This window comes from Corythoichthys intestinalis, chromosome 3, assembly GCF_030265065.1.
Source record: "Corythoichthys intestinalis isolate RoL2023-P3 chromosome 3, ASM3026506v1, whole genome shotgun sequence".
NCBI lineage: Eukaryota > Metazoa > Chordata > Actinopteri > Syngnathiformes > Syngnathidae > Corythoichthys > Corythoichthys intestinalis.
Window position 1 is genome coordinate 31,394,422 of NC_080397.1, and position 26,728 is coordinate 31,421,149.

At 39.8% G+C, this 26,728-nt stretch overlaps 1 protein-coding gene across 8 annotated transcripts in view; it reads left to right on the top strand.

The window, feature by feature from the left end:
- pbx3b (pre-B-cell leukemia homeobox 3b) overlaps nucleotides 1-26,728 on the top strand; it is a 74,001-nt gene that overhangs the window by 36,178 nt on the left and 11,095 nt on the right. For all 8 annotated transcript variants that reach the window (XM_057831823.1, XM_057831827.1, XM_057831825.1 and 5 more), the window contains exons 3-5: nucleotides 21,402-21,643; nucleotides 25,167-25,357; nucleotides 26,577-26,712. In XM_057831823.1, coding sequence (XP_057687806.1) covers nucleotides 21,402-21,643; nucleotides 25,167-25,357; nucleotides 26,577-26,712 — 569 coding nt within the window. The remainder of the gene's footprint in view (nucleotides 1-21,401; nucleotides 21,644-25,166; nucleotides 25,358-26,576; nucleotides 26,713-26,728) is intronic.

A 26,728-nucleotide genomic window follows, 5' to 3' on the forward strand; every position in this document is an offset into this window, starting at 1 on the left:
CAGCCTAGTGGATCCTAGTGTGTTTATACATGGTTTGTATGGCAGCTTTCATAAGACATTTACCCCATGATTTGCGATGAGCTTATGTGTGAATAATTAATGGCAATTAATCCTTAATTACAGTAATTAGGCAAGTCACAGGAAATTAGGCTGCAGATGGAGAAGCCCATGTCTAGGAAGGGGAGAACTAGGCATGCATTTAGTGACAGTGGACCCGCGGTTCTGTTGCATGGTAGGCCTGCACTCATGTGTTCATTTGCCAGCAGAGTTAACAAAAAGACACATACAGCCACAACACAACCAATAAAGCCTACTGATAAAAGTCACATTAATCTGACCTCCGACCTTATCACCACTTAAAGTTCTTACATGCCCCCAAATGTTAAGAAGAGGTGATTCAATTCAAGAGGTTGTGAACGGCTAGCTAACAGTAATTGGTTAATGTTACACATCCAGCTCCCCTTTTTTTCTTTTATAAATCTTGTTCCACTGTTTATTGAGTCCCTGCGGCTGCACACTTCAACACCCAGTGTGCTTTTAACTCTAACTTTATGAATCTACTTGGCCTGGAAGGAAGGACAGTCCAGGAGATATTTATGTGTACCTCTAATAGAACAATTAGCCTCTTTAGAATTATTAAAGGCAACTGTAGTCAGCAGAGTTATTTGCTTGCTGATTTCGTTGTTCTGTAATGGCCGGAGAGATTAGACCTGTGTGTAAGGCAAAGAATGAAAAGAAGAATAGAGAAGAGGCTCTCCGTGTCTCGCTCTGAGCTAATTTGTGCTTCTCCATGCTTGCCTTGATGAATTTCCGCTTCTTTCTGCTCCTGTTGCTTTCAATTACACTCTTATTCACAGTCCTAATTGATATGCCAGTCTCAGTAGATGAACCATGGACTTTTTACAGTCCATATTTCTATTCTTAGACCAACGTTTTCGTCTTGACAAAATGGAACTATGGAGATCACAGATTTAAACTTTCTAGAGGTCTTGTGTGAAGTCAATCTAGTATACAGTAATGCAATGAGAAGCCTATGTGTTTGCTATACCTGGACAATCCATCCATCCTTCCATCCATCCATAAACACTACATACATATATAAATACATAAACACTACATACATATATAAATACATACATACATACATACATACATACATACTAGGGGTGTAACGGTACACAAAAATCTCAGTTCGGTACGTACCTCGGTTTTGAGGTAATGGTTTGGTTAATTTTTGGTATAGTAAGAAAAGAAAATGTAAAATATAAATGTGCTGTTTGTTTATTACACACTTTTGTGCTTTCAACAAAAGGAACATTAGCCTATACAAAGCTAGAATTCTGCTCAAAAAGTAGCAGGTATTTAAAGATAATAATCCAACAACATTTTGCCTTTCAGACCCCGCGTATTGGTCAGCTTTCTTTCTGAAAGAAAGAAGAAAAAAGAAGTCCTGTGCTAAAGGGAAAAGCAATCCCAATGACAAAAATTTTAACATGTATTTTACAAATGAAATGCCTCAATGAATCTTTTTTTTTCTTATGAACGGTTTTCAAAAGCTTTATTGGTGGATTTTCTCAAGTTAAAGCACCGCGCAGAAATTAATAAATTTAATTGTTTAAGCAGGATGTGTGTATTATTCTTATTATTTAATTACAAGTAAATACAGGTGTTTTAGCTCATTTCAATTTATTTTATTTAAATGGGCTATCATTTATTTTATTATGTGTTTATATTTTACAAATGTGATGTAGTATTCATTTATATTGTATATTTTATGTTGTATAACTTTAGTTCCTATGTGAATATTAGTTCCTACTTGTTTTGTTGTGGTAGGAGGGTTTTGTATTGAACACGGGGCCGTGTTGGTAATTATTATAGCAGAGAAGACAGCAGTAAATGAACAAAGACAAGTCAACTGTGCCCCGATCTACAACTCAAGAGATCCAATGGACTCAAAAAGTGGGTTACGATTGCATCTTAGTTTGAAAATCGACCGGTTCCACCGTATTTTTACCCGAGTGACTCCCGGTTTGCCCGATCCTAGCTAGTAGTATTGACGCAGGAGGAAACTCTGCCGTTCTTTTCACGTGCGTCACGTTGAGCTGCTTTTGGGACGTGTCTAACACGCAGCCGCACTGCGACTGGTGTGCACTGGCTGATTGACTCTAACGCCCGCATTTCACTGCGTTCTCGCGGTGGCCACGTTGTCGCGCCGTTGACGTTTCTGGGTTATATACTGTCCTACCGTGTTAGTCTTCATTATAGTAGAGAAGACGGAATAAATATCTACACAAAGAAACTGTAATCCAATCGACTCACAGCCTCGAAAAGTAAGGGTTACATTACGTCAGAAACTTGTTCGGTACGCCTCCGTTCTGAACCAAGCACCACGTACCGAAACGGTTCAATACAAATACATGTACCATTACACCCTTAATACACACATACATACATACATACATACATACATACACGAAAAAAGTAAACACTGGCTCAATTTAAATTGAATTGAAATTTTACTGCGAATACAATGTAAGCAAATTTATTTACAAACAAATGTTTGAATTCACATTGTATTAACAGTACTTTTTTTGGGTGTGATTGATTAGCCAATATTTGTTTTTTTTTTTCAGTGTACATACATCAATTGATAGTTGAATAAATCAAATTTTCAATACTTATCCTGATTAGTTTCCCTATAGACAAAGTACTGATACACAAAGTACTGTACACTGATCACCAGTCACTTGCAGGAAAACCTGCACAATCCACTACAGTCTAATACAAATCTGAACAAAAATAGTGATACACGGTTTACGTAGTACACTCAGTTTCATTTTTCATAAGGATACGGTTAATTGCTACTGCTGCATTGCAGAAATTTAATTATAATTATACAGGAGCATATTTGATTGTGGAGGTGTCCCTAATGTTGTGGTTGTACAGCAGTATGATAATTCGCAAAGTGATTACATTCTCTATATCGCATTCCATGCAATTCATTTTTTGTACCTACCACAGAATGGCTCTGCAGCTAACAGGAAATGTAAGTCAGTAAAGGAGGCATCCAACTGTGATATTACATTAACCCATAGTGCTTGGCCATGTCTTTTAGTGACTTCAGTATAAAGAGAACATGCTATACTCAACTCTTCAGCTTTCACAAGTGCTATTAGAAATAATGAGGATTTATAGGAAGGGAAAAAGGACGTTCTCCTTGCTCCGGCGTTAAGAACAGCATTTAATATTCATATCATACACTATAAACTAAATGAGACTTACCGACGATGCATCCATAGCTAGGATATATGTGTACATCTTACAACAACAAACCGGTTGTTCAAAAAGCAAGTTTGATTCTTTTAAATGTTAACTCATACAGTATTAATAGAATACAGTATTTTAATCAAAGCTCAATATGCAAACCGTAGTGCTTTGGCATTAAATAAGCACTGGCACTGCTGTCATCCTCGGAGGCCCTTATTTTTTCCTTTATGTATAACACGAGAAGAGAGCCGTTTGGTACCTGAACACCAGCGGGCTCCTCACTTGCAGGGCTGGATGCTGCTACAATGACAAGGTCAGCATGTTCTGCAGACCCGGCAAATACATTCCTCACCATAAGTAATATAAATGAGCTTGTGTTAGTCGTAAACTCACAGTGTGTTGCCTGCAAGCTAAAGGGTAACTACACAAGAGCAACACCTCCAAATCTCCTCTTGAGCAGGTCCGACTAAATACGGGTGTCTGTAGGAAGAAAGATGGAGCAGCCTGCTTAAAATTGCTTCATTAGATCAAAAACTACACCATTCCAAAGAATATGCACAGTACAACCATATATACAATATACTGTCCATGCATCTCTCTAGAAGGAAGCTTTAGGTTGGTACTAGCACACTTTGTGTTGATTGGAGCAGTCTTATATTTACAGTGGTGTTTACTTGCACTGACAATTAATTATTAATGCACATGCACTGCGAGGTTATAGTGATATGGCGGTTAAGCTTTCCAAGCACAGTTCATAAATGAACAGTCAACATAGTGAGAGCTTCAAAGGAGCCCTCTGAAATGTTTCAGGCTCTCGTGGAGGAGGCTTATTACAGTTGAAATGTTTTTCTCGCGGCCCCCAGATTCTTTGTGAATGCTATCGCCTGGAAAATGCAGGGTATTTTTGTAGTCTATATCAAGAGACATGTAAACAAAGAGACAGTCAGCACTTGGCTCAAGTATTGCAGCACTCGCTAAACTTTAAGAAATAGTTTGCAAAAGAGTTTTTTTTTTTTTTTTTTTTTTTTTTAAAGATCGTGTCTTGCACAGGGTAAAACAAATCATTGCAATTATATTTATACACGTTTAGCATCAATGACGATCATGCATCCAGAGGTGAACTGGCTCTTTTTGAGGCGTCTTTGTTTTGTCCACATGATGACAAATCTATGGATCCGCTAATGGTAGAGGACCTGCAAGGCTATCCCCTGGCCTTTGTCTGACCCCTTTTGTGGAGCTGAATTCTTCAGATGTTTGCAGGATCAAGTCACTTAATCTGCAGCACAGAACGGAGCTCAAAAAAGAGGACAGAGAGAGCATGGCTGGGGAGGGAGGAGGGGAAAGGACAGCAGACAAGTGCTTCTCCCTGTCTTTGTGCATGTCTGCTTCCCTGCTCTGATATGCACCATTGTTTCAGACAAAGCTCAAAATAGACAGAAACAGTGCAGCAGGCGAGGTGTTTTATTACCACTGTAGACCGTAAAATTAGACATTAGTGAAAATGGTTCATTAAATGGCTAGGAATGTTACAATTCTACATAACTCTTCATGTATTGTCGTTGTAAATGAATGCTGTTTCTGCACCCTGGTCTCCATTACAGCTGGCCCATCAGTGCTCCTTAAAAGCAGTTGTCTATAATTGTCAGATCCTTGTGGTGTACAAAATTCTTCCTTTGTATAGGATGGTTTGGCTTGGTTAATGATAGGAGCAGCCTAAAGAAAATAGTGGAAATATACCATTCAGATGGCGTAATGCCATGACTAATGAATACCAGGAATGCAATGTTATTTGGAACATAGGTTGGAATGTTCTCTCATTCTATTTGTTCTCAATCACCTTGATGAAACAATCCTGAAGGCTGTGTGAATGAGACCACTGACAAGATGATTTTCCACCCCTGGCATGAGACCGCTTTCTCCACTTAATGTCCTCCGATAAAATGTTCCACACAAGTAAACTAGAAGAGTCTCCACTCTTGACACATGTGACAGTATTTGCATCAATTATGCAGTTTGCGGCTGCAGCAGCACCAAGCGGGTGAGGGGGGTGGGTATAGTAAAGAAAAGGGTTTGTGACATGATGCAGTGGCAGAATTTGAGATTTTCTCTTTAAAATGCAGTCTTCAGAAAATAACACTCAAGACTATTTACATGAGAGCAGCTGCGGCAGTGAACCCGACAGAGGCAGCAACAAAGTCGATGGAGCTTTTTGACATTAAAGACTTTGCAAAATAGAGTACAGTAAACTGAACACTTCCTTGTCTCCTCTGCATTCAACTACATTTAATGCTTATTTCCTACCATGGAAAATGTTGCAGAACACATTTAGTAGAACCTCACCTGAGAACTGGTGTGTAGGTGTCACAAAATAATGAATCAATGCCAAATAAGCAAAAAATTCACTTAAATGTGCCAAGGATGTAGGCACAATGTTGCAATGTTTGTAAGTTAGTTACAAAAAACATTTATTACCCACACAATACAACCATGGTAAAATAAATGTCACACAAATTTGAATATCAAAATGCAAATTGGAGCTGTAAAAATGTAAATCAGTTTTTTATTTTAAAAAATGCAGCAATCGTACCCGGGGCTAGGTCTACCCTAATGGTTTCAAGATCTACAAATAGGTTGATGTGTTTTTTGTTTGGGAAGACAACTGAAGACTTTTTTTTCCTTCCGTCGAACAACCATTTGCTAAAGTGTGTGTGACAAATACAATTTGTGACGTGCCTTAAAACCAGAGCATTGCTGCACAATTGCTGCTCTTTGGCAAAGAGAGTAACTTTGTCCCACTTTCAACAGACTTCATATCACCGTGCCCAAGCCTATTTCACATCCTCGTTAAGTGTAACTTCCAAATCTGCTCTGCCATGGTTTCTAGGCTCACGTAGACTCCTCACTTGCACATACACTAATACGTGAACACACTCAGCTGGCCTGTCACTGCCTTTTATCCATTGTCAACCATCAGCTGTTTGGTTTATCTGTAGTGACACTATAGCAAGGTGCTTGACTGCTTTTTGCCAACAGACTGCAACACTTTAACTGTACTTAGTCATGCATCATTATGGCAGTGTCTGGGAACGCCTGCAGATGGTGGAGGCTGAACCATTTAGAAGGGGAGGTTCTGAGACAATGATGCTGATTGCATGAGGGTGAGTGTAATGACACGCATGTATCTGTGCAGCTGAATATTTAAAACAGGATAATTAAAACAGTCCACTTCAGATAAAGGAAATCTTTTGGTGCACCTTGTGTTTGTTAGACAAAACGTATGAAATGTACTTATATGGCTTTGTTAGAATGAACCTTTTATGTGTGTATTGATCAGTGATTGTTTACGGCAAGGGATGCTGACTATGTGAAATGCACTCTCCTTTCTATTCCTTATAGAGATTTAACCCTCTTGCTTTGCCTTTGGTTGCTTTGTTCTCCACTTCAAACCTCCTTGTGTTGAAAATGTGATAACATTACTGTCACTTGTCACTTTCTCTTTATTTCAACACATGACAAAGCTTTTACATTCAGTATGCTGCACCACACGGGCATTTTCAACAGATCTTGTCTGCTATTGAAAGATAAACGTTACCTTCATTCAATAGAAGCTCATCCGAGGTTCACATAAAGCTGGCTTCTTCATGCTTTAAGGAAATGAAGAAACCATTAGCACAATATTCACTCGCTGAGAAAGAGAATCTTATCTTTGTTCCGCATGACCATGCAGAGCCATATTCCTTTTGACATCATTATGTAAAACCAATTTCTCTTTCATATTTCCACTGGGCTGCATTACCACAGCTATATACCCACTATTCCTTATTACAAAGTAGGTGGCCTAGAGGAATAATATATGCATTTGTTCCCTATGGCATTAAATATGCATATAGGTTCCTCATTTCACCACCGATATGTGTTATTCCTTTAAAAATTCTACGCGGCCTGAAGCCCTTTTTTAATATTTAATTTGACAAGTTTTAAATCTGTCTTCATGTGATGATGAAGTAATTGTTAGTTGTCGCCATAATGATTGAATTATACAATGCTGCCTAAGTGGCCCGGACATTGTAGTCTGTATTACAGTATTTGTTTAGGTTCAGCCCTAATGTGAGCTCCAGGGAAAGGATTTTATTTTCACATGCTAAACCAGCCGCCATCTTTATTCATCGCTTCTCCCAGCTGGTCATGTCTTTGGTCTGTGCAACGTCCACATTTGAGCTCAAGTGAAACGAACCACACCAGAGTTCACCTGCTAGCAGACCGAGACCCACCTCCTCAAGCAGTCTCGGTCTGCTCGTTTTTCGCGTATAATAGTGTTCACACTTGAACAAACAGACCGCACTAGCAAAGCAATAGCACCAGAGATTGTTTCAAGCAAACGCACCATAAAGTGTTAATGCACCCTAAGAGACACAGCTTTCTAACTGTGTAGGAAACCAAATAGACACAGACCTAACGTCCAGGTAAGCACATTGTAAAATATCCATACCATTTTTTCTTCTTCAGACCAGCAACAAATACATCATATATTGTAACGTAAAATTGAGTTTATTTGTATGCAGCAGAGCATACTTGTACTATACAGTAGTTGTAAGGTGAAATTCAGTACCAGGCTATTTCATTAATTAAAAAACAAACCGGTTCACCATCCAGATGATTTTGAAGCTCTTATGTTAAGGTGAAGTGACTATTGTTTCTTCAAGGGGGATTTATAACAGATGAATGCACTGTGACAATTTGGCAATGTTATTCCCCCACAGTGCCTGGCTAGCTGTTGTGGCACCCCTACATGCCTGAGGCTGGTTCTACCTTTTGTGTACCACTCAAGGTTAAAATAATCCCATTTGGGTGTTTAACAGTGTTCCCTCATTACTTTTAAATATATAGACAAATATGTACAAAGTGCTGCCTTTTTTTGCTACTGCTCACTGTATAGAATGTGAGCCCAGAGAAGTACTGTAATGCATCTTGAATAGGTAACCTTCAGAAGTGTATATCAATTTCTTGCCTATCTGGTTGAGTATTCCAGCTGTTATATTTCAACAGTAGACCTTTAAATCCCTCCGCCGCTGTAATACTCTTTTAAAGTGATGATTTGAATTGTGTTGCCGTGAAGATCCATACACATGCAGTTTTGCTGACATTCATTTAGAAGTCACTCGGTGCTCTTGCAACTCCAAGTAACAATGTGCCTGCTGAGCTCTACAGTGAATATACCTCTGACCCAGAAGGGAGATTTATGAAATCCACATGTTTAATACATTTCATTTTGTCCGTGGGATTTGTATTGCTTACCACAGTATTTTAGGTGGGAAATATTCTGTATAGTCACAGCTTGTATTGTTTGAGGAGAATAAACCCTGTCCTGCCCTGGCTGCTGAAGATTTGTTTTCTACTGCCTCCCTTTCTTCACACATATCAGCCGTGTACGTATTTTCTCACATATTGCTTTTTTTTCCTTTTTTTGCGCCGAGGTATCAGCCATACACACCCTTAATCTTTAATGCATAATCCACCGAAAATCCGCTGCATAAATGAAAAAGATAACCCCCTATCAATATGCTGACAGAATGTAAGATAGCTAGGTAATTTAATAAAGGATTGGTGCTGGCCCCAGTGTGATATGGTGTGTGACCTCTGTGTATTCATTGTGTAATACAGATCCCAAGTATAGAGAGGAGTGGCTCTTCCCAGTCCACAAACCCATGTAGAGTCTTTGGTGTCAAACAGAATACGGCATATGGATTAAAGAGCAAGAAGGGTAGTCTGTGAAATATTTGCTTTCCCAAAGTGTTGACACAGTCAAAGAAAAAAAGGGAACCAAGCCTTTGCTTTCCCGTGGTAATCAGGTACAAGTTATCACGGTGAAGTGTTTGCCTTCCTAATGGTGTTTCCATTTAGCCTCAGTCTGTGTCATCGGCTTCCCATTTGGAGTGCAGGCAGAAAGAAGCTGCTAACTGCTGGCCTACAGAGGCTCGGTGGGTAATCCATCTGTTTGTTCTCGTTGTGACAACAAAAAAGACAAAGCAATGAAGTGAGTGAGCAGTAGGGGACCTGTGTAAACATCATAAGCGTGGTCATATGAAGCATTCAGCAGATGACCACAAGAAGTCATGAATACACCTTTCAGGTTCTGCTTGTTTTGCATCTAAAATGCAGTTGAGTGTAATGCTGACAGATATAGCTTATGACGAGCGATAGTCAGAATGTATGAGCACACATTAATGCTGCTGTCAAGCTCTGGTGCCAGAGTGAAAATAAGCGGTTCACCTCTGTTTTCATTCAGGAGAGAGCACAAGACAGCAGCAGCTTCTCCGCTGTATTTATTGGCTTGTTTTACTAGGCTGAAACAGGGTGCTTTTAAACGGGCCTGCTCGCTCTTAAGACTCTCCAGACATTTACATTATTCCTGACTGAGTTACACACACTTATAAAGGAGCACTTCCGTTGGCCCGCTTAGATATATGCTGTAGTTCTACCTCTCTTACATTCATATACACTCAGACAGTTTATTGCCACATACACCTTTCTAGATATTGTTACACTGCTGTTAATGCTGTGCATAGCAATCTTTTTTTTTTTTTTTTTAAACATAATTAAGAAGCTTGCCAGATTTAAGTTTAAACATAAACAGGAGCAGTTTGTTTTGATTGCCTTATGAATTGGAATTTTCTTTCTTTTTAACACGGTGACAAAAAGAACACTTTTCTCTGTTCGCGCGCAAGCAGATTCAGTTGAATAAAGCTTTGAATTCACGAGGCTCTAAAAATCATCGTTCGCTGACTAATCTGCACAACTGGAGTAGGAGATAATTAATGCCAACACCAAAGTCACAGCCAACACTGTGATCCCCCACCCAGCCTAAACCTCCAGCTGTATTTACATGGCATTTCATTTTAAAATAAACCTCTTTTCTCTCACACTGTGAAGATATTGAACCCTTTCACGGAGATGTGTCTTCTTAACTAAAGCTTATTAAAAAGATGGACATCAAAGTTGCGGCTGCCCATTTATCTTACAGTACTTTAATTGGCCACCACAGGCAAAGTACAACTCAGTCCAAAATAGGAGGTGTTGAGCCGTTGGGAGGATGTCTGAAGACCTCTTAGTGGATTCATTCCCAATAAATCCCCTGGAAAGAAAACACAGCGTTTTTTTTGTTTTGTTTTGTTTTGTTTTTCTTTTGTTTTTTGTTTTTTTTTTCACAGTGGTTTGGAATTTCACAAAAAACATTCTGAAATATAATACACTGAATTAATTGAACACTCAGGGCTTTAAGCTTTGGTTTCTTTTTTTCCCCCGCTGTATTTTCATGGTTACCATGTCCTGTTCCTGACCTCCAACTTCACTTGGGCTTGACATCTTCAGAGCTTGACATGAGGCAATACACTCTGAAAAGGTCATGCAATGTGATCACCATGAGCCAACTGAGATTACATTTTGCTAACTCCATACTGCGTTAACCCTTCGTGAGGACACTCACTGCAATTGTTAAATACTAGAATTCAACATAGCAACAAAAATAATCATTAACACATACATTTAAAAGTCCCAGTCCCTATTATCATACAGTATTACTTTTTTGGGGTCATATTTTGAGCAAAAACTCCTCCAATTAATTTACAATCACAATTATATTTTAAATTCAAGGATTATACAAAGTTGTAAAGAAAAAAACACACACTAAATGCCACAGAATTGGAATGTATTCAATACAAGCTCATAAAATAATGAAAAAATTGAGATGAAGAAAATTATTTAAAAAAAATAATAATAATTATATGTATGTATATATATATATATATATATATATATATATATATATATATATATATATATATATATATATATATATATGTACACATACACACTCACCGGCCACTTTATTATTAACGGGCGGTAATTATTTTTTTAAATTAATCACGTTAAAATATTTGACGCAATTAACGCACATGTCCCGCTGAGACAGTATTCTGCCTTTTGGTAAGTTTTACAGCAAGGCTTTTTGTGCTGTCTAACAGTGAACTCTTGTGGTCGCTTTGCGACATGGTTTATTGTTTTCTCGCCAGTTCAATATGGCTGCACGACGTCACGGGCTGACGCCTACGTTGTAATGTTGTGCTTGTATGATCCTTGGACAAGATTTGTCCGTAAGTATGATTGTTGTAAAGAATGTACATATTATGTTAGTAAGCGAAATGTTATATTTTTTGTATGAGACGCTTTTTGTGTATGTTTAGTGAACCTGTATAGCGTGCTAAGCAAACGTTGTTGCTAATGCAATGCTTGTGTACTTTTTTTGTTGTTTTACGGCGGTCTAAAGAGGACAATGGTTTGAGGCCATTTTATTAATAAATCAGATAGAAAAGGAAGAAGTCTGATTATTAAGGCGTCGTTCACTAGCTGTCTAGCTTTGGAAAAAGTAGACGCTTCGGAGTGAGGACAGCATAGACAGATTTAAATGACAGTAGAGTGAAATGCCCACTACAGTCCTTATGTACCGTATGTTGAATCTATATATCCATCTTGTGTCTTATCTTTCCATTCCAACAATTTATTTTACAGAATATATATATAATTTACAGAAAAATATGGCATATTTTATAGATGGTTTGAATTGCGATTAATTGCGATTAATTACGATTAATTAATTTTTTAGCTGTAATTAACTCGATTAAAAATTTTAATCGTTTGGTAGCCCTAATATATATCTGTGTGTATATATATATATATATATATATATATATATATATATATATATATATATATATATATATGGCGGAAAACAGACAGGACTGAAAAAGCAGTTTCTGCTCTTGTACTCCGCTTGAAAAGAAACTGCTGTATTTTAAGCCAAAACTATTGTTGTGTTTGATAAAACAATATGTCTGTATGCTGCCATAGCAGATTCATGGCGCATGAAGCCCCCTAACTATTTTTAATTTGTCCGTTTTACCCTGAAAACCCCCGTTTACAGACGATGCGCAACCGCTTTTGTTTTAACCCAGCCATAAAACGAAGGTAATTAATTATATTTATTATTCAAAATGTCTGTCATTTTGAGATAAGAATCATTAATTGATGTCTAATATTTCATTTACAAAAAAAAAAGACTTTAAAAAATATTTTAAACTTTTATGTCTACTTCATAACTATCGCTTGATTGTATTTTTTTTTGTTACTGTCGTATTTTCTCCGATATGTTAGATGATAAATAATCGATCCAAACAAAGAAAAATTGAAAAAAAACGTTCAAAAGGGTAAATATATGAAAAAGAAAATCTCGACCACTCCTTAATGTCTGCGATTTCTGCATCGCGACTTGCTTGGCACAGCCAGACTATTCTCCCTGTATTTTTCAAACACTGTGAGAAATTGTCTAGGACCCAGCCCATTAACGGCCTCTCGAGCAAGGTACAAAATCAACCGTCCAATCAGATTCGTTTATTTGCGTGACGTGTTCTTAACGACTAACGTCACTCTTGCGCGCCGAAAGTCGTCTCTACAACAACTCAGATGGCGAACGGGAGAGCCGAGAATATGTTCCAATCTGCGGTAAAACCAGTTTTGAATTACCAAACACACATCGAAACAAGTCATTGACAACAGTCAACGTGGCTTGCGCTAGCCATGTTGAATAAACTTCTCCATTCTCCGCTCATGCTAATTACTTGTCGCGTTAACAATTTCACGTCTGCCCGTCACTGATTGATCCACTCCACTGTCTGTTTGCTGTGGCTTGCTCCGCCCTCGGAATTTGACCTGCCGGACTGTTGCCAGACTCAATGGCTGGAACAGTGGTGAGTCTGGTATACCAGGCAACATCACAACCCTTGTTATATTGCCATGTTTCACCCATAAAATCCCCAAAGAATCCAGCTGTCTTGACACTCAGTGATACATGCTACATGGAGTTTTTTGATCGAAACAAGGTAAGTACGCGATAATATCTCGTTAAAGTCATGGCGTCTGGAATTCTGCTCTCGCATGCTCTCGCCTCCAGATAGGGTTTTGCTGTTTAAAAACATTTTTTTTTTTTTTTTTTTTTCAAAATGCCCTCCTGTTCAAAATTTTTCTTCCCTCAGAAAATGGAGATTTGAAGCTTTCCAATGATGTATCACACATGCATTTTAGACAATCTTGAAATTTGGCCAAATTGGGGGTCTCAGAGCAGAACTTCAAGTCACCTGAGTGCTTTCCACCATATGTATGTACAGTACTGGACTGTCTCAGGAAATTAGAATACACAATATTCTAATTTTTTGAGACAGTCCTGTGTATATATACAGGACTGTCTCAGGAAATTAGAATACACAATATTCTAATTTCCTGAGACAGTCAGGAAATTAGAATATTGTGTATTCTAATTTCCTGAGACAGTCCTGTATATATACACAGGACTGTCTCAAAAAATTAGAATATTGTGTATTCTAATTTTCTGAGACAGTCCAGTATATTGAAATTTGTGCCGTTTGATGCCGATCCATGTTAGGATTGTTAGACTCTGACATTTAATCTGTGGACACAGTGTAGTAGATCCAACAAAATTAAACAATCTATCTCAAGTTTCTCACTCTACTTAGGCATGTGGTAAATCATTCATTGTTTTCCACTCAAGTGGACAATGAAAACATAAAAACAAAGTCATTAATTGACAATAACATACAGTAAATGAATGGCATCAAGAGCTGGCATTCTCATTAACCTGTCACTTAATTATCTACGTCCAATATGAGTCCTGACAAGCCCTGCCGTTTGAACCCTCCACTAGGTTGTGTTGTGTTGTGTTGTGTCGTGTCAGCATTTGCCAACCGCAGTCAAAGCGCCATTAGGTGCCCGGGAAGACAAAGGCGTCTTGGAGCAGAGGTTCCCCCTTCATGCACGTCCACAGTGTTCACCCTGTTAATGCCTTCCCTTCCAATTAAATCTGCAACTGTTAATTATTGTAATTATGGGCACGGGCTCCCAGCACTACCCCCCTCCTGCCCCTCCTTCGCCTCGTGCTGAGACGCAATGGGAGCTGTTGTGTTGCTTCAGCGGTGCCTCATCTCTGCTCCACTGAAGTCCAGGAGGGGGATTTGATGCAGAGAGGCATTGTGTACTGATGACAAGGGTGACATGAGTAGGACTGCACAGTTCATCTTGGATAAGAGGGTGAACAAGTCACAGTGAATGGCACACCTCCAGTCTAACATCGCATTTGGTACTTTGGCTTTCTTGTCAGTTACAAAGATACAATAATGCTCAATTTCACATTAACTAAAAAATATATCAGTAAATAAAGTCGTTTAAGTGGTATAGAAGTCATAACACTGAGAGTTGTTTAATATGTGTACATTCTCCTGTGTTATAATAGATTCATATTTGTTTTTAATCTTGTTCCACTTCTTTCTTTTGGTAATACGAAACTCTATTTTGTCCATCAGAGAGACAGTTGCAATGAATGTGAAGTGATGTGTTGACTTTAAGGCGAGCTGAAAAAGAGTGGATGGCAGGCCGGCTGCCTGTTAAGTCTCTGCGTGTCTCAGCATCCTCTTTGGCCTGCTTCTGTCACAAGCTGTTGTTGGCCCGGACCTGATCTGCCCACCCACTCCTCGCACTGCACTCTGCAGACCTAGTTGTAACCTGCAACATCAGGCTCCGGATGATTCCAGAAACAAGGCTGTTGTGAGGGTGCGTGCAGCCCAAGACGCAAGAAGTGGATGTGTTTTTGTGAGCTTTAGCAGTTCTCCCTGAGAATCAAGCTCCGTCGTAACCTCAGTTGCCTCACAGCAAAGTCCTTAACACGCCAGCATGCCTCGCAAAGGATTCGGGCTTTACAATTTAGAGTTGAATTCGTTCCTACAAAAGACACTGGGGGAAAGAGCAGCTCCTTCTGCTTTAGGCAATGCAGCCTTTTCGTGAATACACTGCAAAATCTAAATGATGGACTGTCAACTCACTTGCAGGAATGCCACTACAAAGAATAATCTCTCTGGCAGTGGATCATGGTTGCCTGTATGCTACCAATGCCGTTTCTTTGTTTATGCGTCTGTGTTGCCTTCACACGCACACATGCCAACATGTGTATGCATGCAAATGCAAACTACTAGGAACCACTGACAAAATGCTTTGAATAAAATGCAGTTTAGATATGTGAAATGTATTGAATTCATTTTCTTTTTATTGCACCTCGAGCATTTAAAAGAATCAATACCAACACTTGGTGTCTGGGCAAAATCTTTCCTGCAAAATGTGTATGGTTATCTGTGTGTACAAGACCTGCTGTGTGACCTGGTTTCATGTGATCTCCATCTTCTAATTAGGAGGCTACAGAAAGGCTGGAGTGAGTAGAGGACTGATTAGTTGCCTTGGGGTATTTCATAAGTGGCTTTCAGATTCACATTTGCATTATTTGCTTGGGGTCTGAATTACAAATCAGTCTACCTTTGCAGAAAATTTGGGCTAACAGCTCAAGACTATCATAACATTAAATATACAATATAAAAGAAAGCATATTTTAAAACGACAAAGCAAGGTGAAATGCAATCTTGTCGTACCAAACGCAAGTCAAGGTGATAACTCGTGATATTAATGTGCTTCTAATTTGAGTACATTACACTTTATGTCCATTGGTATTGTACAAAAATCTCTGTGATTGCAGCTCAGTCATGTGTCGAGGAAACATTGTGAACCATGTGAGCCCCATGTTGAAACGCTGTACGGTCAGTCTGTTTTGTGATCTGTAGCAAAGGTCCTGTCCACTTACTTGGCCAGACTCCCCGACCGCTGCGTGAGGCCACCACCACCAGGCCTGGTCAGCCATCACAGTACCACTTGGCCATGTGCCCACATCGAGTCTTCGAGAGCTGGAAACAAAGCAGCCACTCACAATGTCCAAATATAAACACACACACAGACACACTTGTGTATCACGCACATGCAAGCGTGATCACCAAGAGTGACAGTGGCTCTTGTTTCGGCAGCCCTCCAGCCCCCTCCTTGCATCCTACTTTGTCATGTAGGGTGTCACTTCACACAAATGTCAGTGCCACTACTGGACAGTGATTAATTTTAGTGTGCTCAGCAAAATGTCTTCAAGATATTAGTTGGGGTAGTTGTTTCCCATGCTGTGCCCACCCCTGTTCCCCATGTCTTTACGAAGAAGTCATGAGTGGCACCTTAACGCACCCTCAGCCACTCTGGCAGACATTTGTTGGATGGTTAAAAGGCAGGATCGTCATCAAGGCTACCTGACCTGACAGAGATCGTCTTTTATGACCACTTTTTGTCAGGCATCATCTGAGCATAACCCGCCACTATCCCACTTGCTGCCTGTTTTCGTGTACTATGGGTGTGTGATGGGGGAAGTCTTGACCCAGCTTTGGCACTGAGCGGCTCTAACATTTCACTGTCAGCACAGCTGATTAGCTTATCACTCACTGTGGTGGGAAATACATCATCATTCTAGACAGGGATTCCCCTGTTTAGGTTGTGTTCTTCCTTGAATCATTTGACTCTGCAGCCACCCAACACGCACAGTGTGGCTATGAATTTTTAACGTTGTATTATACAATGTAATGCCAATTTTCACTTTCTGAAAGCTTTGTTTCACTGCAAATTTTGAGTTGCGTCTTAAATCATGAATGTGAACAAAACAAAGAGACTAAAAACTCCAATTGGTTCTATGTGGCTCTGAATTAATTATTGAGCTTTCCAATACTTTTTGGACATTTGAAAGTAGTAGAATTTGTCCAGTGTGGTAAAACCTGAAAGCCATCAGCTTTGAGATGAAGTAGATAAGAGAATGTCAAAATCTTATTCTGATAAATTAAAATATCAACAAAATTGGAGGGACATTTATTTGTCATAGTAGTTTTCAGGATATTTAAGTGTCATGCACATGTGCCTTCTTGCTTTTACAATAGTACAAAAACATTTAAATATATTTTTGTTTCTGGTGTGGACACCACACCTGGTGTGCAATGGAAGCATTTTTAAATATACCCATTGTACCTCACTCACCTCAGGAAATGACACACAAAGTTGCTAATGTGCTTAGCCTCCCCACAGTGTGGTATCAGGTATGGTAATTACTCTGCCATTAACATTGGGAATATTTAATGTGTATTAATGTGTTAATGGAATGTTAATTACTGTACATGCAATAGAGAGCCCGCAGGCAGTCTCTCAGTTTCTTTGTGCCATGTAGATGTAGGCCAAGTTTTTAAAAAGAGGTTGAAGGAGGTGAAAAAAAAGCCTTTTCAAAACATCCGTGAAAGCCGATCCTTATGTTTCATTTGTCAGAACAAAAGATTTCCAGTGGTAATTTGATCCTGCTCTCAGCTTCTGGGGCTGAAAGTCACTGATCCAGGCACCAGGACAAAGAAGATGACGTGACGTCAAAGGAGACTTGGAACGCAGCAATGGTGACACTGCCCCCTTTGTGAAATAAATACTGTAAGCGCTCTGTATTCTCTAATGTTTTGCTTTGGCAGTGGGTTTTAATAACATGGTGGATTAGAAGCCTTGGATCCTTACTGCCAACCTGGAGTTAATGCTCACCTTGGATGATACCCAGTACAGGCTAGATGCCACGGTTACCCTTCGTCTTCCTCCAGACACATCCCTTCTCACACTGTTTACAGCATGCCTTTAGGAGAGATGACCTTTGCAAATATTGACAGAAAATAAATTTTGTTTTCGATCAGTTGGCTTTGGGAGACCTTTCTGGATCAATGCAATTAGATGAACAGGGTGTCAATATGTGGCTGGAGCCTTGGACTAAAGGCACAGACTGGAAGCACAGCAGTAGGAGGTCAGGGTTACTTGTAATGAGAAGGATGTCCTACGGTGGACACAATCACATAGTGCGTCATCAAACGCCAAAGCGCCACTAAAATTGGTTTATCAAGATGAATTTCGGGGATCATAAATCCACGCATGTACGTATATCTGCATGCAGCAATGTTTTGCCCATATGTTATCTGGTGTTTGAAGGTGCAGTCATTGCAGCAGAATGAGGTAGAGGACCCCGACGTTGCCCCTTCCCTCCTGAGCTGGCCACATTAACCCAGCAGGGCTCTGCCTTTATGGCTCTCCTGCTCGCACTTCAGTGATGAGAGTAAACAAGCAGCGGGGCAAAGGTCATCTAAACCCACAGAATAACGGACAGCACAAGGGAAGAGGAAGTGGGAGGAAAGGAAAGCGCCCTGAGGCAACCGTTGTATCACTGTCTGTGATTCAAGCAGGGATTGATGGACGAGTCAACAGGCGCACATGAAAATTTTGTTACAGTATATGGGATTAAAAGCTGCACAGTCTTTTCGTGAACAATGTTATTACTTTTATCAAACTGTGATGGCTGAAAAAATGAGGAGAAACATCCATAATTGACTGAGATCTTTTATCATAGTTTCTCCTATTGTCTCATCCACAGAGGAAAAATTCTCAATGTTTATTGTTTGAATGACAAATGAGGCTGATTTAGGCTTTTTTTCTTCATATATCATTAAATCAGTTCAGGTAATTAAAAGAGCCATTGTCATTGGAGTGATGTGAAGTAACCAGAAAAGCTATAGATTTTTCATTCTCAAGTTGCTGTAGTAAAGGTGCACCAAGGTGACACGGCTCATGCACATTCCTTCGCACTGAGATAAATCCCACTTTGACTGTGGAGGTGGATTAACCCGGGTGCCCAAACTTGTTTTAATACCCATATCTTCAGACAAAAAAATGGGATAAAGATTTGTGCAGGCAAGCAGCATTTCAAAATGTGACTATGGCTTTGCAAGTTACTATAGAGATTTGTCAACCACACAGCAAATTAAAGATATTATCTGGCTTGAGCCTATTTGGAGAGACTCGGGTGATGACTCTGAGTTGAGACAGTGATTCCGCAAATTTAAGATTCCCTAACAGAGACTGAGACACATTTCGATGTTGTAACTCTTTGCCACCCCCCTCATTTTTTTCTTTCTAGCCGTGGTTCAACGGGAGACAAAAGCATCAGCTTTTGATACGTGTGTATTATAAATGACCTGCTATAGCTGATTGAGGCTCAAATACACCTCCGTGGACTCCTGCGGGGCCTTCGGCTTCACAGGGTAGCAGAGTAATCATTTTTATCCTGCTGATTTCCCAAATAGAAATGGACATGTATGATAAAAATGTCATGGCCACTCCACATGTCAGCGGACTAACAGGATTACATGTCACTTACTAATGTCGCGCTCTGTTTTCCTTTGCTGTGAATGGCCACATTATTGCATACACGAACTTTGTGGTTATATATGGTGAGAGACAAGTAGCTCTTTATGGTCTGTGATTATTTGGTTTGAATGAAACTAGTGATTTATGCCCATTTAGTTGAAAAGCCCTGTAAATTCCCTCAGCGGTATTTCGCTTGGACACAGAGTGAGCAGAATAAAAGTGACAACTGGGTTTTCTGTGGAAATGTACGCCATGTCCCAGAGTTATATTTAATATACCTGACATGAAAAACGTGCCTAGCTACTTACCACTACCTGCAACACGGAGGAAAAGTAAAGCCTGAGAGCTTGACTTGAATCGGAGAGCGATAAATACTGAATTAGGAAAATATGAACCGCAGTAGCAGACAAACCAAAAGCTATTAGGGCATACTGAAATATATCAACATTTGAATCATGTGCCATTTTTGTGTGTGCATAACCTGGAACAGTTCCCTCCACAACGAGAGCTATGGGTGTGAGAGTTGTGATGTGTGATGTGGACGAGGGTTAGTGGAGCAAGCGGCATATTGTCCACATGGTTGGGTTGGCTGTGCGAGCCTGATGGAGCCTTGTCCAGCATCTCAATGTCTCCAACACAAATAGCCACATTCATCCACTCCTCTCACACCATTACACCTCAAAGACTCAAAGCCAGTCAATCCATAAATAGAGGCAAATTTGTTTTTTACTGACATTGCAGCTCAACAAAATGTGGAATCAACAGTAGAGTGATGCAGATAGTGCATTTTTTTGTGTGTGTATTTGTTTACTGAAAAAAGCACAATTATAACTCACGTTTTCTGTCTAGTGTTGACTCCTGTGAGTGATGCACAGAGTCAATCAGTCAGTCAAAGCTTTCTCTGATTGCCCGCCTGGTAGCTGACACAATTAATCTTCTTATTTAGAATCCAGAGGCCAGTCCTATCCTAATGTAGCTTTAATTAGCTGTTTAACATCCCTGAAATGAGAAGGATTATTGAATTGAAATCATTTTACCAATCAGAATATTTAAGGAGGCACTCATTCATTCTATAAACTAAACTGCTTGCTATACTGACCCATTTTGTTCTTCTGTATTTTTTTTTTTTTAAATACACGATCAAGCCTGGGATCAAAGCTGCATTGCCAATCAGTCCAGGTGTGCATGCATGATGTCTACTGGGTGATTAGAATTTACTGACAGACTGCTGAAACAGAGAACAGCAGGGACGGATTGCAAAATTTGAATTAATGGACGAAAACATAGCATATATTGGACTCTCATCATGCTACTAGGAAAATAACCAGTGCTACACATCACAGTTTAATAGTAAAGAAAGAAAAGTAAAACAACAACAAACAAGTAGGTATATTGCAGACTTCTTGACATTCACTGTGTCAGAAAAGAGAGGTATAGTTTTCTGTTTAGGATCTCTTCACAAAGTAGGAGTGCCACTTCACAATTGAGCATTTGTCAGTTTATGGATGTTGCTGTCATGTCATCCTCGCCGTACACTGTGTGCACTGCCGTGTGTAAATAAAAGAACAGGCTTAGACATGGGCGACAGGAACACAGCGTATTCTCAGAAAGTGTTGACTTACCTGTAGGAAAAAAATCACGCTCTGGCAAATCATTTAGATTTAATACTCTTAATTGTTTTCAACAGCTTTGTCAGGTTTGATCAGCTTCAAATACAAATATTCTTTATACTGTGGTTATAATTTGATACAAACAACAACAACAAAACTATGTTTCTTCGTTGTATTTGTATGTGTGTTATATCATAATTCTAAAAAGTGTTTCATTCTTTAGTTACACCGAAAGGGCACCTCTCACTAGGGTAGCTAAAAAAATGTCTTTTTTATGTATGTCACGACAAGGCTTCATGTGAGTCCCTCTCTCCCTTGTCTGTGCTGCTGCAGGTCTCAGCATCCGGGGTGCCCAGGAGGAGGACCCACCAGACCCGCAGCTCATGCGTTTAGACAATATGCTGCTGGCAGAGGGCGTGGCGGGACCAGAAAAGGGTGGCGGATCTGCAGCCGCCGCAGCTGCAGCCGCTGCCTCGGGCGGGGCAGCTGACAATTCTATTGAACATTCCGATTACAGAGCCAAGCTCACACAGATCAGACAGATCTACCACACAGAGTTGGAGAAATATGAACAGGTAAGTGTGGTCTCTATTGTCTTGAGGTTAGGATCTCCCTAGCATGAAGAAGACAGTATTATGTATGCACAAACAATGTCTTATTTAAAGAGATTAATTATGAAAAAAAAAAAAAAAAAAAAATCATCCATCCATTATCTACCGCTTAATCCGTGGTCGGTTCACAAGGGCAGCAGCTTTAGAAGGGAATCCCGGACTTCCCTCTCCCCAACCATGACTTATATATTTAACTGTTATTTAGGAGGGAAAAAGTTGCTTTACAGTTTTCTAAACATTCCAAATACAGTATTCAGATGAAAGACTAATTATAAAAGTCTAATTATTCTTCCAAATGTTTCATAAATATTTGGAGAAGGACCCTTATTAGTCCAAGCATGACCGTGCAGCACTCGACAAAACATGGTTGATGAAGGTCTTCCTCGTTTTTCGCGCTTAATGGGGAGCAGAACCCCCCGCGATAAGTGAAAAACTGTGAAGTAGCGCATATATACAGTGGGGTAAATAAGTATTTAGTCAACCACTAATTGTGCAAGTTCTACCACTTGAAAATATTAGAGAGGCCTGTAATTGTCAACATGGGTAAACCTCAACCATGAGAGACAGAATGTGGGGGGGGGGGGGGGGGGGGGGGGGGGATCACATTGTTTGATTTTTAAAGAATTCGTTTGCAAATCATGGTGGAAAATAAGTGTTTGGTCAATACCAAAAGTTCATCTCAATACTTTATACTTTGTTATGTACCCTTTGTTGGCAATAACGGAGGCCAAACGTTTTCTGTAACTCTTCACAAGCTTTTCACACACTGTTGCTGGTATTGTGGCCCATTCCTCCATGCAGCTCTCCTCTAGAGCACTGATTTTTTGGAGCTGTCGTTGGGCAATACGGACTTTCAACTCCCTCCGCAGATTTTCTATGGGGTTGAGATCTGGAGACTGGCTAGGCCATTTCAGGACCTTGAAATTCTTCTTAGGAAGCCACTCTTTTGTTGCCTTGGCTGTGTGTTTGGGATCATTGTCATGCTGAAAGACCCAGCCACGTCTCATCTTCAATGCCCTTGCTGATTGAAGGAGATTTTCACTCAAAATCTCTCGATACATGGCCCCTTTCCTTTACACAGATCAGCCGTCCTGGTCCCTTTGCAGAAAAACAGCCCCAAAGCATGATGTTTCCACCCCCATGCTTCACAGTGGGTATGGTGTTCTTCGGATGCAATTCAGTATTCTTTCTCCTCCAAACACGAGAACTTGTGTTTCTTCCAAAAAGTTCTATTTTTGTTTCATCTGACCATAACACATTCTCCCAGTCCTCTTCTCATCCAAATGAGAACCGCAGACGGGCCTGGACGTGTACTTTCTTCAGCAGGGGGACACGTCTGGCAGTGTAGGATTTAAGTCCCTGGCGGCGCATTGTGTTACTGATAGTAGCCTTTGTTACTGTGTTCCCAGCTCTCTGTAAATCATTCACTAGGTCCCCCCGTGTGGTTCTGGGATTTTTGCTCACCGTTCTTGTTATCATTTTGACGCCACGGGGTGAGATCTTGCATGGAGCCACAGATCGAGGGAGATTATCAGTGGTCTTGTATGTCTTCCATTTTCTAATAATTGCTCCCACAGTTGATTTCTTTACACCAAGCGTTTTACCGATTGCAGATTCAGTCTTCCCAGTCTGGTGCAGGTCTACAATTTTGTCTCTGGTGTCCTTTGACAGCTTTTTGGTCTTGGCCATAGTGGAGTTTGGACTGTGACTGACTGTGTTGTGGACAGGTGTCTTTTATACCGATAATGAGTTAAAACAGGTGCCACTAATAGAGGTAACGAGAGGGGCCACGTTAGACCTCATTAGAAGAAGTTAGACCTCTTTGACAGCCAGAAATCTTGCTTGTTTGTAGGTGACCAAATACTTACCATTCCATTCCATACCATACCATTCTAATTTGGAAATAAATTCTTTAAAAATCAAACAATGTGATTTTCTGTTGTTTTTTTCCACATTCTGTCTCTCATGGTTGAGGTTTACCCATGTTGACAATTACAGACCTCTCTAATTTTTTCAAGTAGGAGAACTTGCACAATTGGTGGTTGACTAAATACTTATTTGCCCCACTGTATATATTATATATATATATATTTGTGTTCAATGTATTTATTCATTTTCACCATTGGAAAGAGATATATTTAACACATTTTTCCCCCTTTTTTTCCCAAAATATAATTTAAAAAATATATACTTTAATGAATGGATTTTAAGCACTTCAAATGGAATAATTCTGATATATTTTAAACAATGAATTATTATTTTTTTTTAAACAAGAAAGAATAAAGTACTGTAATAGAAAAATGCTTGCCTTCATTAAATGCTTCATTGAGTAACTCCACTCACTCCACTCCACTGCTCACTTACACACAATGATTTGCCACAGCAACTGTTTAACAAGTTAAACGGTAATTGATGCATGCGGCGCGTTTGAAGTTCGTGACTGACAATTTCAGACACAAACATCTGTCAACATCGTTAACTTTAAAAAGCAACTGCAGTGCACGGCCTGATGAACAAATAGCAGGGAGAGGGAAGGAACGAGCGAGAGTGAGACTACGCGATCGGCTCGGGACAGCTCATCTGTATTTTATTCTTTTTTTTTTTTTTTTTTTTTTTTTTTGAAAAAAAAAAATCCACGATGGACTGTAGTACTAAGTAGCGAGGGCTCACTGTATCACAAAAAAATCAAACATTAGGTCTCCTGCCCTAAAACGTAAAAGCTTTGGTCTTCTTCTAGCCTAAAGTACCCCCACAGTTTAACTTTAGGCGACTTCCCATGGTAAAGGACACAAGATCTTTATACTTACATGGTCGACTCCCACTGTTTTAACTTAAAATAATAATAATAATTTTTGTTAAATATGGTCATTAAAAGCATGAGTATCTCACTTGGTACATTGATACTTCCATTAAACACAGAGACATTATGGAGTGAAAAACAGAAGAAAATGAAAGATGTAGCAACAATGTAGCTTCATCAAGTAAGAGAGGTAAATTAGACGTAATTTACTCTCAGTGAGTGGAGGTGGGTTTGTAGGGGCATGCACCACTTTGCCTGGAGTGAATGCATCTTTCTTAGGGATATTTCCTGATTTTAATTATCTAAATGTAAATACTTAACGAATTTTACTCAGAGTAATGAGCTAAAGTGTGCACCACATAAATGGGTTATTCTAATTAATCATGTATGAACTACTGACTTAACAGAAAGCTGTTTAAATTTGCTCTGCATTAGGCCAAAGCCAAATTGCAAATTGACATTTATATTCATACATGACTTCACCTATTATGGCAAAGTAATATATAAATACTGTACTCAGTCGAAGCTTTTAACAAGACGAGCTTGCATCTAATGAACTCATTTCCTATATGAAAAATGTGTGTGATAGTCAACAAAGCACCGTCAGGCTTTTAGGAGACCTAAAGAGTTCACGACTGACATTTACAAAACGGACTGACTTCTTTGTTATGTGTTTCTACTCGACAGGCATGTAACGAATTCACAACCCATGTGATGAACCTGCTGCGGGAACAGTCTCGTACGCGGCCCATCTCACCCAAAGAGATAGAGCGCATGGTGGGAATCATCCATCGCAAGTTTAGCTCTATTCAGATGCAATTGAAACAGAGCACATGTGAAGCTGTCATGATCCTGCGCTCCAGATTCCTTGATGCCAGGTCAGTGTATGATATTAACAAGTTTATTGCTTTGACTCATGTAACAAAAGTCATTGGGGTCTTTTTACTTTGCGCCAGAAGATCATAGGTTTGGTGGAAGGCGAAAGTGATAGGCGGGTCAAAATAAAATGTATTATTATTATAAAGTTTAGTTGCCCCCCTGCACACACACACAAAATAGATTGATAACATTTGTAACTTTTCGCAGGATTACCTCCAAAAGGCAATTTTGTATTTATTTGATTATCTCACAATCAAGAACATTTTCACATGAGCTTCAATGTAAATCTATGTATGAATCTATGTATCAATGTAACAAAACAAAAAAAACCCGCAAACTTCCCTTTGAGAAGTTTAATGTTAGTTTGTCAAATATTTCTACGACTTGTTATGCATTACTTTTATCCAAAGTCATTTTACTTTCCGGGCAAAACAGGCAGCTATAAAAGAGATGCCTGATTTTAATATTGCTTATGCTCCATGCATGAGGAGTTTTCCAGACAATTATCCCCTCCCACCTGAGAACAAACTGAATTGAGTGTCAGGTCATGTGTAAAACAAATGTTGAGTGTGGAAATGTGCAATTTTGCGAGGCTCAACACAAGTTTAGGCCAAACAAACCGAGCGGAAGCACATTTGCTGCCCGCTGCCCATGCTAGGCGCAGTAAACACGGCAACAAATAAGCAAATGCTCAAGAATGTGATAAGTAGTGCCCTTGGGAGGAAAGCGGACCCAGATCTAGTTAGAGTTTGCTTGTTTCTGCTGGAGATCCCTGGGGCTGTGGCACTTAAGGAACAATGCTCAACTGTGCATGCCATGATTTCTATAATGTACCGAGATGCACTCCGACTGGGCTTTGCGCTCCATCACGAAGCCCACCCATCCACTGCACTAAACTCTGCACATTACACGCTTGGACAGAAAATTGGAGACCAACAGACCAAATTAAACATTGTTTTTGGGGTTGTGTGTGCATTTGTTTGTGTGTCTGCTTGCCAGAGTCTTGGTGGGAACACGATTGTTTTTTGTCTTGACAAGACTTTCAGCAGGACACAATACAGTATTCTGCCCCTCAGGGCTCCTAGAGCCCATTCCTCATCATTTTCACCATTTATGTGCGAGATTGATTGTGCAATTTGTGTGATCCAAATGGATGAGTTAATGCTGGTCCCACTAATAGGCTCGCCCGGCCATTCTCTCGTTTTGCTCCCCACTCAGGCGGAAAAGGAGAAACTTCAGCAAGCAGGCGACAGAAATTTTGAACGAGTACTTCTACTCACACCTCAGCAACCCTTATCCGAGTGAGGAGGCTAAAGAAGAGCTGGCCAAGAAGTGCAGCATCACAGTTTCCCAGGTGGGTAGCGCACATC